Source organism: Schistocerca cancellata, chromosome 2, assembly GCF_023864275.1.
Source record: "Schistocerca cancellata isolate TAMUIC-IGC-003103 chromosome 2, iqSchCanc2.1, whole genome shotgun sequence".
NCBI classification, from domain to species: Eukaryota; Metazoa; Arthropoda; class Insecta; order Orthoptera; family Acrididae; genus Schistocerca; species Schistocerca cancellata.
Window position 1 is genome coordinate 495,254,375 of NC_064627.1, and position 15,184 is coordinate 495,269,558.

A 15,184-nucleotide genomic window follows, 5' to 3' on the forward strand; every position below is an offset into this window, starting at 1 on the left:
TTAGTTCATGTGGAATATCCTTTCAGGTTGCTATATCTCAGTGGCTGCACAATTTGAATTTGCTTTATACCACGGAAGACATTCTTGGTTATCGATGATTGTTCACCTAAAGTTACAGGGTACCAGCTATATGGTATTATTATCTGTGAACAATCTAGTTGTGGCCAGTTTAATATATGTCTGACTGATTGATGTAGTTCTTATTAAAAAGGCCATATGGTTACCTCTCTTAAAAGTTAATGGCTCATGTATTTTCCAGTGTACTCGATGTGTACGTACAACTTTACTTACGATTCCTAGCACAGCCCCACAGTGACCTAATACTGTGTTGTCTGTGAATGTGCGATCTAAGGGCTCCCTACTCACAACTCCCTTTTTGACTCTAGACTATCTCCTAGATATTTTATCAACTACAGCTCTATCCTTCCGTTCCCTTTAATCAGCAGTGGCCTTTCTTATCTCTCATGGTATCCTTTGCTCTAAAGTTTCTAGCCTAGTTCCGCGAACGCGATCCTGAACCTTTCTTGCTATAGTTGCTTCGCAAAGAAATATAGCTGGATAGTTGCCTTACAAGAACTGTTGGCCTCGTGCCATCGTAGCGAGCGCCTCCTAGCTGCTCATCCCGTGCCTGTACCGCCCTCGCCCAGTAAGGAGGCGCACCTGGGTAGGAACCGCATTCACTGTCCGCCCAGCCTCCCTCATTTGGATTTTCGGTGGTTTCCCTAGACTGATTAAGGCAAATGTAGGAATGGTGCATTTGTAAAACTGACACCGTTATTTTCTCTTCACTTTATTGTTCTCCGTCAACAATGTCCTGGTCATCGATCATACAACAGCTATTAGCTACCCTTCGTTGTACTGCTCTCGCAATACGACTGTCTCATTCTAACACGCTAGTCCGGCTTACCATCTACCAGCCGCTGCAGCTCCTCAGCGCTGGCGGAGGCGCCGGGCCTCAGGACGACGAAGGCGGTGGGGTGCTCCTGGTCTGTGGGGTGCGGCTTCCCCACCACGGCGGCCAGCTGCACGCTGGGGTGCGACATCAGCAGGTTCTCCAGCTGCGGCGACAGCACCTGTTCACGTGCAACACATTATGTGATTCTAAATTTCTAAAATGTAAACTTTCAGGGCCGTAAGTGTCACAATCAATAAGATGTTCCGGGTTGTTATGCCGTGGTCGAATGGATTCACCTTACAACATAACGTTTCGTCCCCACCTGCGGAGGATATTTTTCAAGGGGGATCATAGCTTCTTTGAATGTGCGACTCATACCCTGGCTCGCTACTTCCACGTGCTTCACACAGTGTTGTGACGTCACATGTTTTGAATACGCAAGCGCAGTTGGCCGTTGACGACTGCCGTGGTCCGCTCTTGTAATCACCCCATGGTGGAAGAGTGGTACACATCTTCAGGACCGGAATCCAGGTGTAATTCAATTTCACGCCCTCCTCCTCCGTATGAAAATTCCTGGAGTGTTTTAAAATCTCTATCGCGTCTCCGTGTAGCCTTCCATGGTGTCCGCTAGTGGCTGCCAGTACTTGAGTCCTACGAATATGAATGTTGTGATCTCCTGGCTGCAAAGCCCGTTCCGCAACAGCTGACCTGTTAATCTCCCCTGGTCTGCAATTGCTCTTGTGTTCTTCTAGTCTTCTTTTACCGTTCTTTTTGTAGTACCGACGTATACCTCTCCGCAACTACAGAGAATCCTATAAATTCTTGCTTCTTCCGATAGTTGGCGAACATCCTTGGCCGATTTTAGGTTATCTTATATTCACCGGGTGGATTTGTAGATTACCACGATGTTCCGCTTTTTCAAGGTTTTTCCTATGCAATCATTGACGTCCGTAATGAAAGGCAGGAAAACGTCCGATTTCACCGGCGCTTGAGCATCGCTATTATTTCTAGGCGGTTGTCTTAACGCTCTTTTCACCTCATCGAACGAATAACCATTTTTGAGCAATGCATTGGTGAGATGTATTAATTCTGCGTGAAGCAGCTGTGATTCGCAAATTTTCCTTACCCTGACCGCCAACGTTTTTATGATGCCTCCCTTTTTTTGTGGGTTTTAAAGTGAAATCCATTGTACCATGGCATAATAGTCCGAAACATTTTATTAATTGTGCTTTTAAATTTGTTCTTATATCTTTGCGATCGATGGACGAAGTTAATCGCTAACAGAGATGATGGGCAGCGTAAGTTTATCGGTAACTACACCAGGTGACCGGCGGCTACGCAAGTCGGATGACGGGGGAACTGCCGCTCACAGAACAGGCAAATGTCAGTTTCCCTTCGGGCAGCCACCTCAAGCGCATCTATGCTGCCGTCTCCTCATTGCCTTTGACGACATGGCCTTGTTCCACTGGATTCTGCCGAATTCATCGTCTCGTCCTGCTGTACTGCCACACAACTTTATCAGCAGTGCTGAACTATAGGTGACAGCTTCAAACAGTTTCACTGGATATCTGTGCTACCCTGAGAAGTGTCGTGTGGAACATTCTGAACTTGCTCTCGTTATTATTGAGTGTCACTGACTGCAACCTGTGATAGACGCTGAACTTCTTGAACTTCAGCTGTCTCCTCTTTGTATTCACTTCTTTGTATTCAAACGTGATGCCTAGTAATTATCGCAACGGTAACTGTTTATCTCTTTATTTTAAAACATTTATCTTGCCCAATCTCTACGTTGAACACCGTCACAGTCCTCAAAATAGAGGACGATTTGTTTGGAAACAAACACCAGTTTCGATATAGGATTATAAAAGCAACCGGTTGCACGTAACTGGTAGGTACATTGACCTACATAGGTTTCGACACCTACGAGGAGCGTCTTCATCAGAATGAAAGTTTGCTAAATGGTAAAATTACATTGCTGAAAAGTAAGGTTTGAATTTAGAGATCTATGCTCAAGTCGAAAGTGAAATAAAACGTTCTAGCCATCAGGCTAATTGAGTTCCCAGCTGGGCACACGCGGCAAAGTATAGAACGTTTTATTTCAATTTGGAGTTGAGCATAGCTGCTGTAAATTCTAACCGTTACTTTTCAGCAATGTAATTTTACGATTTAGCGAAATTTCATTCTGATGAAGACGCCCCTCGTAGGTGTCGAAACCAACGTAGGTCAATGTACCTACCATTAAGTGCAACCGGTTTGCTTTATAATCCTATGTTGAAGTCAGTATACGGTTGCTGAGTAACGGCCACGTTCAAAACTGAAAACCAGTTTTTATTTCCCCATTATCCAGTTTTCTAGCCACTGTGTACACCTCGTAAGACGGTGGGTATTTACAGAACGTTGGTATAAAATAAAACGTGCCTGTTAATTTTAGTAACCCTGTATTGACGAACACATCATCCAACTGCGAGACGGGTACGACACCCGGCGGGGACACTGCGTGTTGTCTGGCTAAGGTCTCTGGTGATGGCAGAGTTTAGCGACCGGACATCCGTCCCGGTATTTCAACCTCTGCAGTGTACTAGGGCTATGGAGTGACTTGTCACTCGAGCCACACCAAGTGAGCTTTCATTAGGAAGGGGCAGAATTCATATATAACTTTCTGGAACCATAACTGTAGCGGAAATCAGTACTCCACATACACAACCACATCGCGGAAATGTCGACTGTGACATAGCTCCAGCTATCCTGGCATTTTTGCTCTTGGATGAAACTGAATACGATTAATACTAAATTTCCAGGTAATTAATATCACTGGTCGGCAGCGCGATTATTTTCTTCAAAAGTCCGCAGTCATTTCATATAGAGCAGAAACAGGAGCCGTTATAAAGGACATCCAATTCGCATTGGACACATTAGTATTCTACGATCTCATCATTTTACACTTAAAAAATACGTATGGTAGCTGCTACACTGGAGGACCTCCCCAGAATAGCTAAACAGAAGCGTATCCTCAAGCAGTCTGCGTCGCGGACCTATAAGGTCTCAGTCGTAAGTGTAATTATCCTGAATCGTTTGTCATTGTGATACGTTTAGCACGAGACTAAGATGTTAATTCACATGCATTACGCATGACATATCCCTCCCTAGCGGAATTTCTCCAAATCACCAAAGCTATACAGCTTTCACAAGTGGCACAGCTAGCTTTATCAGAATACTGATGGGTCTCCAAAATTTCCCTTCTACCTTACAGTGCATACACCTTACGCTCATCTGCCCACTTATCAAAATGGCTCTGAGCACTATGGGACTTAACATCTATGGTCATCAGTCCCCTAGAACTTAGAACTACTTAAACCTAACTAACCTAAGGACAGCACACAACACCCAGCCATCACGAGGCAGAGAAAATCCCTGACCCCGCCGGGAATCGAACCCGGGAACCCGGGCGTGGGAAGCGAGAACGCTACCGCACGACCACGAGATGCGGGCTGCCCACTTATCAAAACAGTAAAGAGAACTGTATTTACTCGACCAAGACAGTGTCCTACAATTACTGCTACTTGCGAAGATGCCTAGAATGTCGGCGTATAGAATACCTCCAGCACAAATCTATCAGACAAATTTGCTTTTTGTAAGGAATGTAGCAGAAGTTAGAGCCTCAAGGGCCCGCTGCCTGTAAGACAAATATGATGGCACAGAAACAATATGCAACCGTTCTCTCCCCGAAATTTACTCTCTCCAACAAATTAATGCTGTCGGTGGCATGTCCTTTACAAATAAATTCATGTATTTAAATATCGTTAGGCACAAATAAAACCTCCAAAATTGTAAGTTTGTAAGCATGGACATCATTCGACACCATTGATAGCTAACGGTGCCCCTAAAATGCTAACAGTTGACCCGTGTCATCACATTCTCAGTGACAGCAGATCCTACAGTCTAAAAAATTTTAGACTCTGATAACATAGCCGTTGAGCTCCCGTAAGCACCAGCCAACCTAAAACGTTTTCGACCTGCATCCATACATCGTTTTCTTATTTTCCGTCGAAAATCAGCTCATGCCATGCTGCATCCTATTTCTTGAGCTGAAACAGATGTGCTTTGTTCGTTTTTCCCTTGCCACTGACCTCGAAGAATAACTAGATCGCCCGGACAGTAAAATATTTTGATACCTATAGCCAATTACCAGTTACTAAGTCGATAACCGTCTCCAAACCAGGAAATACATTGCGCTTTTGTGGTGATCTGAAAGGAACCTTGAGCGTACGAAAGAATTAGATTCAGATCATTTACCTAGATACGACTGAATTTTCTCATAGCCTCCAAGAGGGAAAAATATTTCCAAGATAGATTCGTCTTTAGAATGAAATTTTCACTCTACAGCGGAGTGTGCCCTGATGTGAAACTTCCTGACAGATTAAAACTGTGTGCTCTACCAACTGAGCTACCCATGCACGACTCACACCCCGTTCCCACAGCTTTCATTCCGCCAGTACCTAGTCTCCTACCTCAGATTCACCTTATTTACACTTCATTTCCATCTAAACTATGTGATCAAAAGTATCCGGACATCCTCAAAACATACGTTTTTCATATTAGGTGCACTGTGCTGCCACCTGCTGACAGGTACTCCACATCAGCGACTTCAGTAGTCGTTAGACATCGTGAGAGAGCAGAGTTCACCACCCACTGCTACTCCGTCTATGGTGACTGACCTCATTTCACATCCAGCCGTGTTTCTTCTGAATTCTCGTTAAGCTGAATTGTGCACTACTTTGCCAAATTAAACAGTTCTAGAATCACTATCTTAGGTTATTTTTAAAGTCGTTCACACACTTTCACTAACTTATCATATTATGATGAGTAGCTCCTCACCAGGAGACAGCGTGTCGGAAACTTACGCTCTGCTTTGTCAGAGTAGTTGATACTAATTGCTTCAAAAAGTGGAATTTGACTCAATGAATTCTGTAGAATTTGTGGAATATTTCGTGCTGAGAGCACTGTATCGGCGCACCCAATATTTGTTTTATTTTTTTTATTTTTTTTGAGATTTAAATAATGGTAAGCCACAATAACGTCCTCTTCAGAAGATATCATGATTGCTATTGAAACTGAAACAGAAACGTGATTTGTGCTGTCTGTTGCTTGTCGTATGACGAGTCGCACCGTATATCTTACCGCATAGCATGTTGTATCATCCTAGTGAGAATACGAATAAGCGTAGCGTAGCGTCGCGTAGCGCGACCTTTATTGCAACCTGTCGCACCTCATAGTGTTTCATCTCTGTTCAACCCTGCCCTAGTCTTTACATACAACAGACACCGACGGAAAAACAAGCACTGAGCAGTATACAATTAAAATATAAGGGCGAGGAGACCAGGAGATATTTATCTGCGTTATTGGCATGGAGAAACATGGATCGGTTTGTTGCAAACATATCATGTGCAACTTCCTGGCAGATTAAAACTGTGTGCCCGACCGAGACTCGAACTCGGGACCTTTGCCTTTCGCGGGCAAGTGCTCTACCATCTGAGCCACCGAAGCAGTTTTAATCTGCCAGGAAGTTTCATATCAGCGCACACTCCGCTGCAGAGTGAAAATCTCATTCTGGAAACATCCCTCAGGCTGTGGCTAAGCCATGTCTCCGCTATATCCTTTCTTTCAGGAGTGCTAGTTCTGCAAGGTTCGCAGGAGAGCTTCTGTAATGTTTGGAAGGTAGGAGACGAGATACTGGCAGAAGTATAGCTGTGAGTACCGGGCGTGAGTCGTGCTTCGGTAGCTCAGATGGTAGAGCACTTGCCCGCGAAAGGCAAAGGTCCCGAGTTCGAGTCTCGGTCGGGCACACAGTTTTAATCTGTCAGGAAGTTTCATATCAGCGCACTCTCCGCTGCAGAGTGAAAATCTCATTCTGATATCATGTGCAAGTATTATCTCGTCCACTACAGTCACAAAGGTGGTGTGTGTAAATTACTCTTTACAGTACTTCTGAGGACCATGGGTTCGCTAGATCAAAACCTTCAGCAAACAATCCTGTATTGTATTGTATTGTATGTCGATCGGGGACCTAGAAACGACGGAGAGGCTCCGTCTCCGCCGCAGCCGCAGTGGTCCACAACCCCACGACGACTGCCGCAGTCCACTTCACCCCTCCGCCGCCCCACACCGAACCCATGGTTATTGTGCGGTTCGGCCAACGATGGACCCCCCAGGGAACGTCTTACACCAGACGAGTTTGCGTGGTAGAGTAATGGTGGTGTATGCGTACGTGGAGAGCTTGTTTGCGCAGCAATCGCCGACATTAACTGAGGCGGAATAAGGGGAACCAGCCCGCATTCGCCGAGGCAGATGAAAAACAGCCTAAAAACCATCCACAGATTGGCCGGGTTCACCGGACCTCGACACAAATCCGCCGGACGGATTCGTGCCGGAGACCAGGCGCTTCGCCGGCCGCGGTGGCCGAGAGGTTCTAGGCGCTTCAGTCCGGAACCGCGCGACTGCTACGGTCGCAGATTCGAATCCTGCCTCGGGCATGGATGTGTGTGATGTCCTTAGGTTAGTTACATTTAAGTAGTTCTAGGGGACTGATGGCCTCAGATGGTAAGTCCCATATTGCTCAGAGCCATTTGAACCAGGCGCTCCTTCCAGCCCGGAAAGCCGTGCGTTAGACCGCAAAGGCCAACCGGACGGACAGACAACCCTGAATAGTTTCTGAAAGCAAATCAGTGGTCTTCGGATTCACGTGGCAGTCTAGCAAACCCTAAATCTGAATGGTCGGATGGGGATTTACCTCCTGGTCTGATGCGTTGTTTGAAAGATTGCTATTGTGCACCATGTGAGGAGTGCGTCGGTACTCACGTGGTGTCCCCTGAACTTGATGAGCTGCTTGACGCGGTCCACGACGTAGAAGTAGCCGTCGTGGTCGTAGCGCACGACGTCCCCCGTGTGGAACCAGCCGTCTGTGTCCCAGGCGGCCGCCGTCGCCTCCGGGTTGTTCCAGTAGCCCAAAGCCGCCACGGGGGACTTCACCCACAGCTCGCCCTCCTGCTCGGGACCCACTGCCTCCTGCGTCTCCAGGTCCACCACCTGGAGAAATAGCAGCATGCGTCTTTTAAGCGTGAGCCACTGTTTGTCACAGGCTCTCATTTCATCGGGAACTCAGGATGTTATTAACTTCGATTACTTTTATAGAATCTTACGTGATCGAGTCACTCACGAAAATACACGGGTCTCCTATTTATGAAAAAACACCAACATATTTCTTTTTTAGTTGCTCCTAGTCAAATAAGTAGCTCGACAGCTCAGTGTAAGAGGCAGACGTCAAATCCAAAGGTGTGGGCTACATTATCTCCACTTGCTCGTAGGACTTATCTCTTGTTACTTACCGCTTCTTGCCGAGCAGTGTTACGCTGTGGTTAGCAAACTGGACTCGTATTCATTAGGAGAACAGCTGTTTAAATCCCCTCCATATGTCCCCCAATATGAGCGTGTGCTCTGTCTCTAATCACATCGTCGTCGACGGAATGTAAAACCTTAATCTTCCTTTCTTATCGCTTCTTTCACGTCTGGCAGTAATCGTCGACTTGCACCGTGTTCCGTAGTCAACGTTGGACTGTAAGAGCCCCCCACCGCCCGCTATTACTGGTTCTTAAGTCAGTTCTAAGTACAGAGCGCATACCTCAAACAGGACCATAGGATGGTCTTCTCCGTTATATTATCTTCTTTACCAGCCGTGTTACATAGTTATTTTTTGTACCGCTTGTCCAAGACTTAGGTAACACAAAATAATAAAAATACATTATCATAACTAAAACCACAATATTTCATCAAGCTTTTATTACAAATCGAACATAGTTGCAGTACATATGCTTGGTGACTAGTTTCTAACCAACTGGTTCACTCTCAAGCATGAACTACTGAGGCTGCTCAGAAAGTGCCTTATCTTAATAATAGACATCAAAATGGCAGTACACTCATTTACAAAGTAATCGTAGATGATTGTCACAGTCAACATGTACCCACTTAGGTCAGTTTGATTCTGGGTTGCTAAGTAGCTACATGTTGATAGTGAAAGTCAAGTGCGATTACTTTGTAAAATCATGAACTACCATTTTGACGTTTGTTATTAAGATAAGCAACTTTAAGTACATCTTCAGTGCGTCAGGCTTCAGAATAAACCAGCTGGTTCGAAACTACTCGCCAAACAAATGTAACGCAGCTGAGACAGATTTCTTAATAAACACTTCGTGAAGTACTAAAAATGGCTGCTGGTCCCCGAAACAACAAAATGTTGAAACTGAGAAAAAGGAATACAGTACAAAGTGCAACTGTCTTATAAAACTTAAGTTTTACTTTGGAGATAATTTCCAACTGTTCTTCAGCTATACTCAGGAAAATAAAAATTGTTACAGCACAAAGCATCATTCCAACATTTTTCTACGTTTGTCGAGATGTTCATCACATAAAGAGTATTAATACCTAAACATACCTTCCATTCAGAATTGATGTTCATCATCATCAGTATTGGGTGTGACCACCCACAGGCACTAATACACACCCATATTGATTGTGGCATGAAAGGAAACAGCCTCCTAAGATAATCAAGAATTTCTTGCCATGCCTGAAACACATCCTATAGAAGTTCATTAAGATTTCTATCAGGAGGCTGGTACATGAGTACATGTATTCTCACCACTTGGCAGATTACAGGTGAAAAACCAGGTGGAAAAGGAGGCCAGTGAAGAATCTGTACATTCGTCGAAGTGGTCTTGCATTATTCTGCTACAATTCGCCATTTTATACCTGGTTTTGAAAAGTATGGGAACAGGGTTTACCAGTCTTCCATTACTGACGAGGATTCAGCCTCCTTTCAGTATTTACGAAATGCTGTTGTAGTATGTAATAGCTCTCCGGAGCACAATTACAGAAATTAGGCAGGTATGCGTCTCGAGAATCACGGTCTTCTGTGACCTATCGCCACACCGTCTCCTAACACGTCGGCGACGATCTGACCGACAGAAGCAGAAGCGATACTCGTCGATGAGTTGTCCACAGACCGCCGCTCGAAGTCACAGTTAACTCTGGTTCCATGCCACACAAGTCTCTGTCGTCTGCGGTATGACGTCAGCAGTAAACGATTTGTGGTAACTCGAGATCCCAACGCAGCTTCCAATAGATGCTTTGACTGAGCCAGAACTGTCCGGGGTTTGCGTGAGATGGGAAGAGGAGGGGGAAAATCCATAGTCTGACTTAGAAGTGGCACCCACATCCTAGACTTTCTAGTGCTGAACTGAACAATCTGTGATACGCGGAACTCGTTTGAATTTTCTCTACCAGCCTGCAAAATCTGTTAAAGACCCAGACAGAATGAAAAAAAATCACTGGAATGAATTTTTCATCTCAAAAATCGTAAAATTTTGTTGGTAATTCAACTATTTCTTCTCATTCCACTAACTGGTTTTGAGAATGAGAAATAACCTAGAAAAATAACTAGCAAACTACGCAATGTAGCTACAGCAGTAATGTACACGTCAACTATACTTCGCCGGCCGGAGTGGCCGTGCGGTTCTAGGCGCTACAGTCTGGAGCCGAGCGACCGCTACGGTCGCAGGTTCGAATCCTGCCTCGGGCATGGATGTGTGTGATGTCCTTAGGTTAGTTAGGTTTAATTAGTTCTAAGTTCTAGGCTACTGATGACCTCAGAAGTTAAGTCGCATAGTGCTCAGAGCCATTTGAACCATTTGAACTATACTTCTGACTGTTAAATATAACAGGGACCAGACAGTACTTTCTGACCGGTACCGGTACTTTTATATTTTCTCTCTGACTACACATAGTGGATCTAAATCTATCAATTCACGATTCCCGTGACACACTGAATTTTTGGTAGAGGAGTTGGCAACATACTAGAAGATACAAAAAAAATTATTCTACAGCACATAACAGTTTCATTAGACTTCTCGAGACGAAGTACAAAGTAAAACATATAAACAGAAGAATAAGGATTACCTTGGCCTCCACGTTGAAGAAGAGCCTTCCAGAGGAACCTGGTGGAGGATTACTACCGGGTTGAGCACCCATGATGACAATAGCTTCTGTCATGCCATACCTGCAAAAACAACATTGACGTCACAATAAGTTCTTTTAGAATACAATATCGCTGCTTACTTTCAAAATCCTTATCTTAAAATAAATTTTACCGAAAAATAAAATAATACTTTTTTCGATGATAATCACACATATACGGTAATATCGCCTACGACATACAGCCTTTACAATTGGTAGTATGTAACGGCACTTAATATCAGTTTACACATCAAACTGAAGACAGATATTGAATGAGTCATTTATGAAGTCATATGGGCTAGCAGATTTCTATAAGTGATTCACTAAACAAAACGTAATTGTGAATCAGAAGACTTCCTTGTGACTATTTCAGAGAGCTATTCATGGTTAATACCTCTGCTGAGACGAAGCTACCGAGGAAAGAGGAGGCCGTGAGTGGTGAGACCTCCTACAGGCCATCGCCACGACAGTCCAGTTCAGACATTGAGGCTGGATGGTGTGTGCTCGACTCCTGGAACTCTCCATCTCTGATAAAAGTGCAACCGCCGGTCTTTCACGTGCGACCGCGTCGCAGGTGTACGGTAAGAGGCTACATTCATAAAAAACCGCCACGGCCAGAGTAAACTGCCGTATGCAAAAATGTGTTTACGTTTGAGGCCACGGTCACTTGTCGCAGATTGTAGCAGCGTGCAGACGTCCACAATGAATTAAATCAGCAACCAGTTAAAATCTCGAAAACAACAGCCGGTGTGCAATCACACTACTACAGAACTATAGCCTTTCTATGGGAACAGAAGTCACTCCCCAGAGTGTGTTCCTCTGCTCCCGTAGATCCGGGCACAGAGGAAGGGCTCTGCCATATGATAATCAAAACATGGAGAAGTGCCGCCTGGATTGATGAACTGCTGTAGATTTGTGTACACAACGGTAGAAGGTGACGATTACGTGGAAAATCTCTAAATAGCGTTTCATTAGCCGTAATTAAGTGGCAGACCTGAAGACATCATTATTGCTATCGTCCACATAAATGGCGACCAGCCTTCAATATTCAGATAGGCCGAAAATCTATATCTAAAACTAATTACAAATAGTAACAAAGAATTGTAAAGTTTCGTCAGTAGATAGAATTGAATTGCTTGAACACTTGCCCGAGTGTCACATAACAAAAGGATGAAGAATCTAAGTAAAAAATTGTATTAGAACGTCAGATAATCAGAGGAAAAAATTTCGAGACACGTTTTCTTTTTCGTCTTCTTCTTCTTCTTCTTCTTCTACATATACGCTAATGATGTTTCCGATCACATCTGCCCAGTCTTCTCTATCTCTTCCAGTAGGAATCAAGTCCCCCGCATTTCTTATTCCTGTCCACTGTCCGACGTGACCGTGCCGTGACATCCTCCTCCTATCAACTTATTCCTCTCTTGCCTTCAGTCTTCCCCTCGATTATCGGTTGAAGAAAATGATACCTTTAAATTTGTATCACATGACCTAAGTAAGCTGGTTCCTTGCGTCTGATTGTGGTAATCAATCCTCGGTCTCTTTTTACTATTCTTTAGCTCTCTTCACTTGTTTTCCTGGCTGTCCATGGAATGTTAAGGAATCTTCAGTATAACCACATCTTGATTGCTTCTACCTTGTTCAAAGTGTTTACTTTCAGCGTCCATATTTCCATGTCATTCGAAAGTACTGAGCACACACAGCCCTTTGTAAATCTAGTTCTGAGATTAAGATTAAAGTTAGTACTTGTAAACACATTTTTTTTCTCTATTGTACATCTGATTTCAAAGTCGGACGACCAATTTTCGCATAAGTAGTTGCATGTACCCTCCATTTCTATGAGTTGATTGTTATGCATTAGTTCTACATTTTTATGTTCGTTTGAATTGCGAGTGACTATCATAAATTTTGTCTTTTTGGTTTTGATACTGAGGCCCTTATTCCTACGCTGTTATCCCACTGCAGTAAGAAGGACTTGTATGTAGTTCATGTTATCAGAAATTAAGACTGTCACCCGCATATCTTAATCCGTTAATCCATACCCCATTTATTCTCTTACCAATCTCTCGCTAAACACTAATCTCCTCCTCTTTTCGATCTATCGGACCTAGTTTCATCCAACTATTCAATGTCACAGCTGCAGCTGGAATTACCACAGCTCACCGAGCCACAGAGAAGTCTCACAACGGTACTGCTCTTCACTAACACTTATAATGTGACAGCGAGTGGATATAAAGAAGTTAATGTGGGTCTGTCACCGCACTGTAACTTTGACGTGGTAATAGAAGTAGAATACACAGAACATGTTGGAGCTGAAGTTCAGTATTTATGGTACAAGTGGGACTATATTTGGGGTGTGATGGAATATAAAGACACGAAGATGATTGATGAATATGCCACATCTTGTACTCCGACTGACACACTTGGTCGTAAGATGTCGGTAGTAGAGATGCATGGAGAGGCAACGCTAGAATTAACTTCATGTGACAGGAACATACACCTAAAACTTTCGTTATCAATTGCAACAGACACTTTGTGTCATTGGCACCCATATGAAAGAGGGGCACACAATTAATTTGGTGTGTATTTGCACAATAACTGTGTAAATATGGACCACGTGAAGCAATGCATGAATGCCTGTACCGCACCTGCAAGAGTAAGAGTCGGATCTATCAAGTCCTTAGAGGCTAAGTTTACAAACGTTTCCTAATCTGTGTGTTCATGCCTCTTGGACTCAGTGTTATATGGGTGAACTATAGGCTTATAGAAGAAACATTTAGCGAGATACTATGCTACAACACAATGATTGAAAATAAGTGTATACATACGAAAATAAAACTAAAGTACCGGGTGCCTCAGGCGCATTTTATCTGGTGTTTCGGCAGAGAGTTGCCATTTCGCTTTTGCAGCATTTAGCTGGCATCAACACAAAAAATGCTACTCATCACGTCTTTCATACGACGCCCAGCTTCGACGGAATGCCTCGGTCTGTTCCCCGTTTCAGACAATCGTTTTTGAATCGGAAGTTTACGTCCTCATTCGATAGAGAACCGCCAGATACATGTAGTGCGATATTTGTTTTGCTGATATGTATTAAGAGGGACGGTTAAAAACGAAGGATAATTAGTACTGCGGCAGCGACTGAGCAGCACACTTCTGCACGTTGCAAAGCATTCCAGATATGCTCAATAATGTCCTTGTCTGGGGAATTTGGTGGCCAGCGGAAGTATTTAAACTCAGGAGAGTGTTCCTGGAGCCACTCTGTAGCAGTTCTGAAGGTGTGGGGTATCGCATTGACCTGCTGGAATTGCGCAAGTCCGTCGGAATGCACAATGGACATGAATGGATGCAGGTGATGAGGCCGGATGCTTACACATGTCAGAATCGTATCTAGCTATAAAATGGGTCCCATATCACTCCAATGCACACGCCCAACACCATTACAGAGCCCCCATCAGCTTGAACACTCCCCTGCTGACATGCAGGGTCCATGGATTCATGAGGCTGTCTCCATACCCGTACACGTCCATCCACCTGATACAATTTGAAGCGAGACTCTTCCGACCAACCATAAGTCATCAACAGTCCAATGTCAATGTTGACGGGCCCAGGCGAGGCTTTGTGTCATGCAGTCATCATATGTACACGAGTGGGCCTTCGGCTCGGAAAGCCCGTATTGATGATGTTTCGTTGAATGGTACGCACGTTGGTACTTGTTTATGGCCCAGTACTGAAATCTGCAGCAATTTTCGGAAGGGTTGCACTTGTGTACAGGAACGATTCTCTTCAGTTTTCGTTGGTCCCGTTGTTCCAGGATCTTTTTCGGCCGCAGCGATGTCGAAGATTTGATGTTTCATCGGATTCGTAAGATTCACTGTTCACTCCTGAAATGGTCGTATGGGAAAATCCCCACGTCATCGCTACATCGGGGACTGCTGTGTCCCATCGCTCTTGCGCCGACTATAACGCCATGTTCAAACTCACGTAAATATTGATAACCTGCCAATGCAGCAGCAGTAACCCATCTAACAACTGTGCCAAACACTTGTTGTCTTATATAGGCGTTGCCGACCGCAGCGCCGGTTCTGCCTGTTTAGATATCTCTGTATTTGAATACGCATGCCTATACCGGTTTTTTGACGCTCCACTCTATCGTGAAAAGGAATATTTTGCTAGACTAATTTGGGACCGCTCTGCCCAATGGGCGCGTATTTCAGTTTCAAAATCGTT

The 15,184-nt window shown here is 44.3% G+C and overlaps 1 protein-coding gene across 1 annotated transcript in view; it reads right to left on the minus strand.

The window, feature by feature from the left end:
• LOC126155626 (luciferin 4-monooxygenase-like) overlaps positions 1-15,184 on the minus strand; it is a 416,502-nt gene that overhangs the window by 378,963 nt on the left and 22,355 nt on the right. The window contains exon 3 of the mRNA XM_049916241.1: positions 10,901-11,000. Coding sequence (XP_049772198.1) covers positions 10,901-11,000 — 100 coding nt within the window. The remainder of the gene's footprint in view (positions 1-10,900; positions 11,001-15,184) is intronic.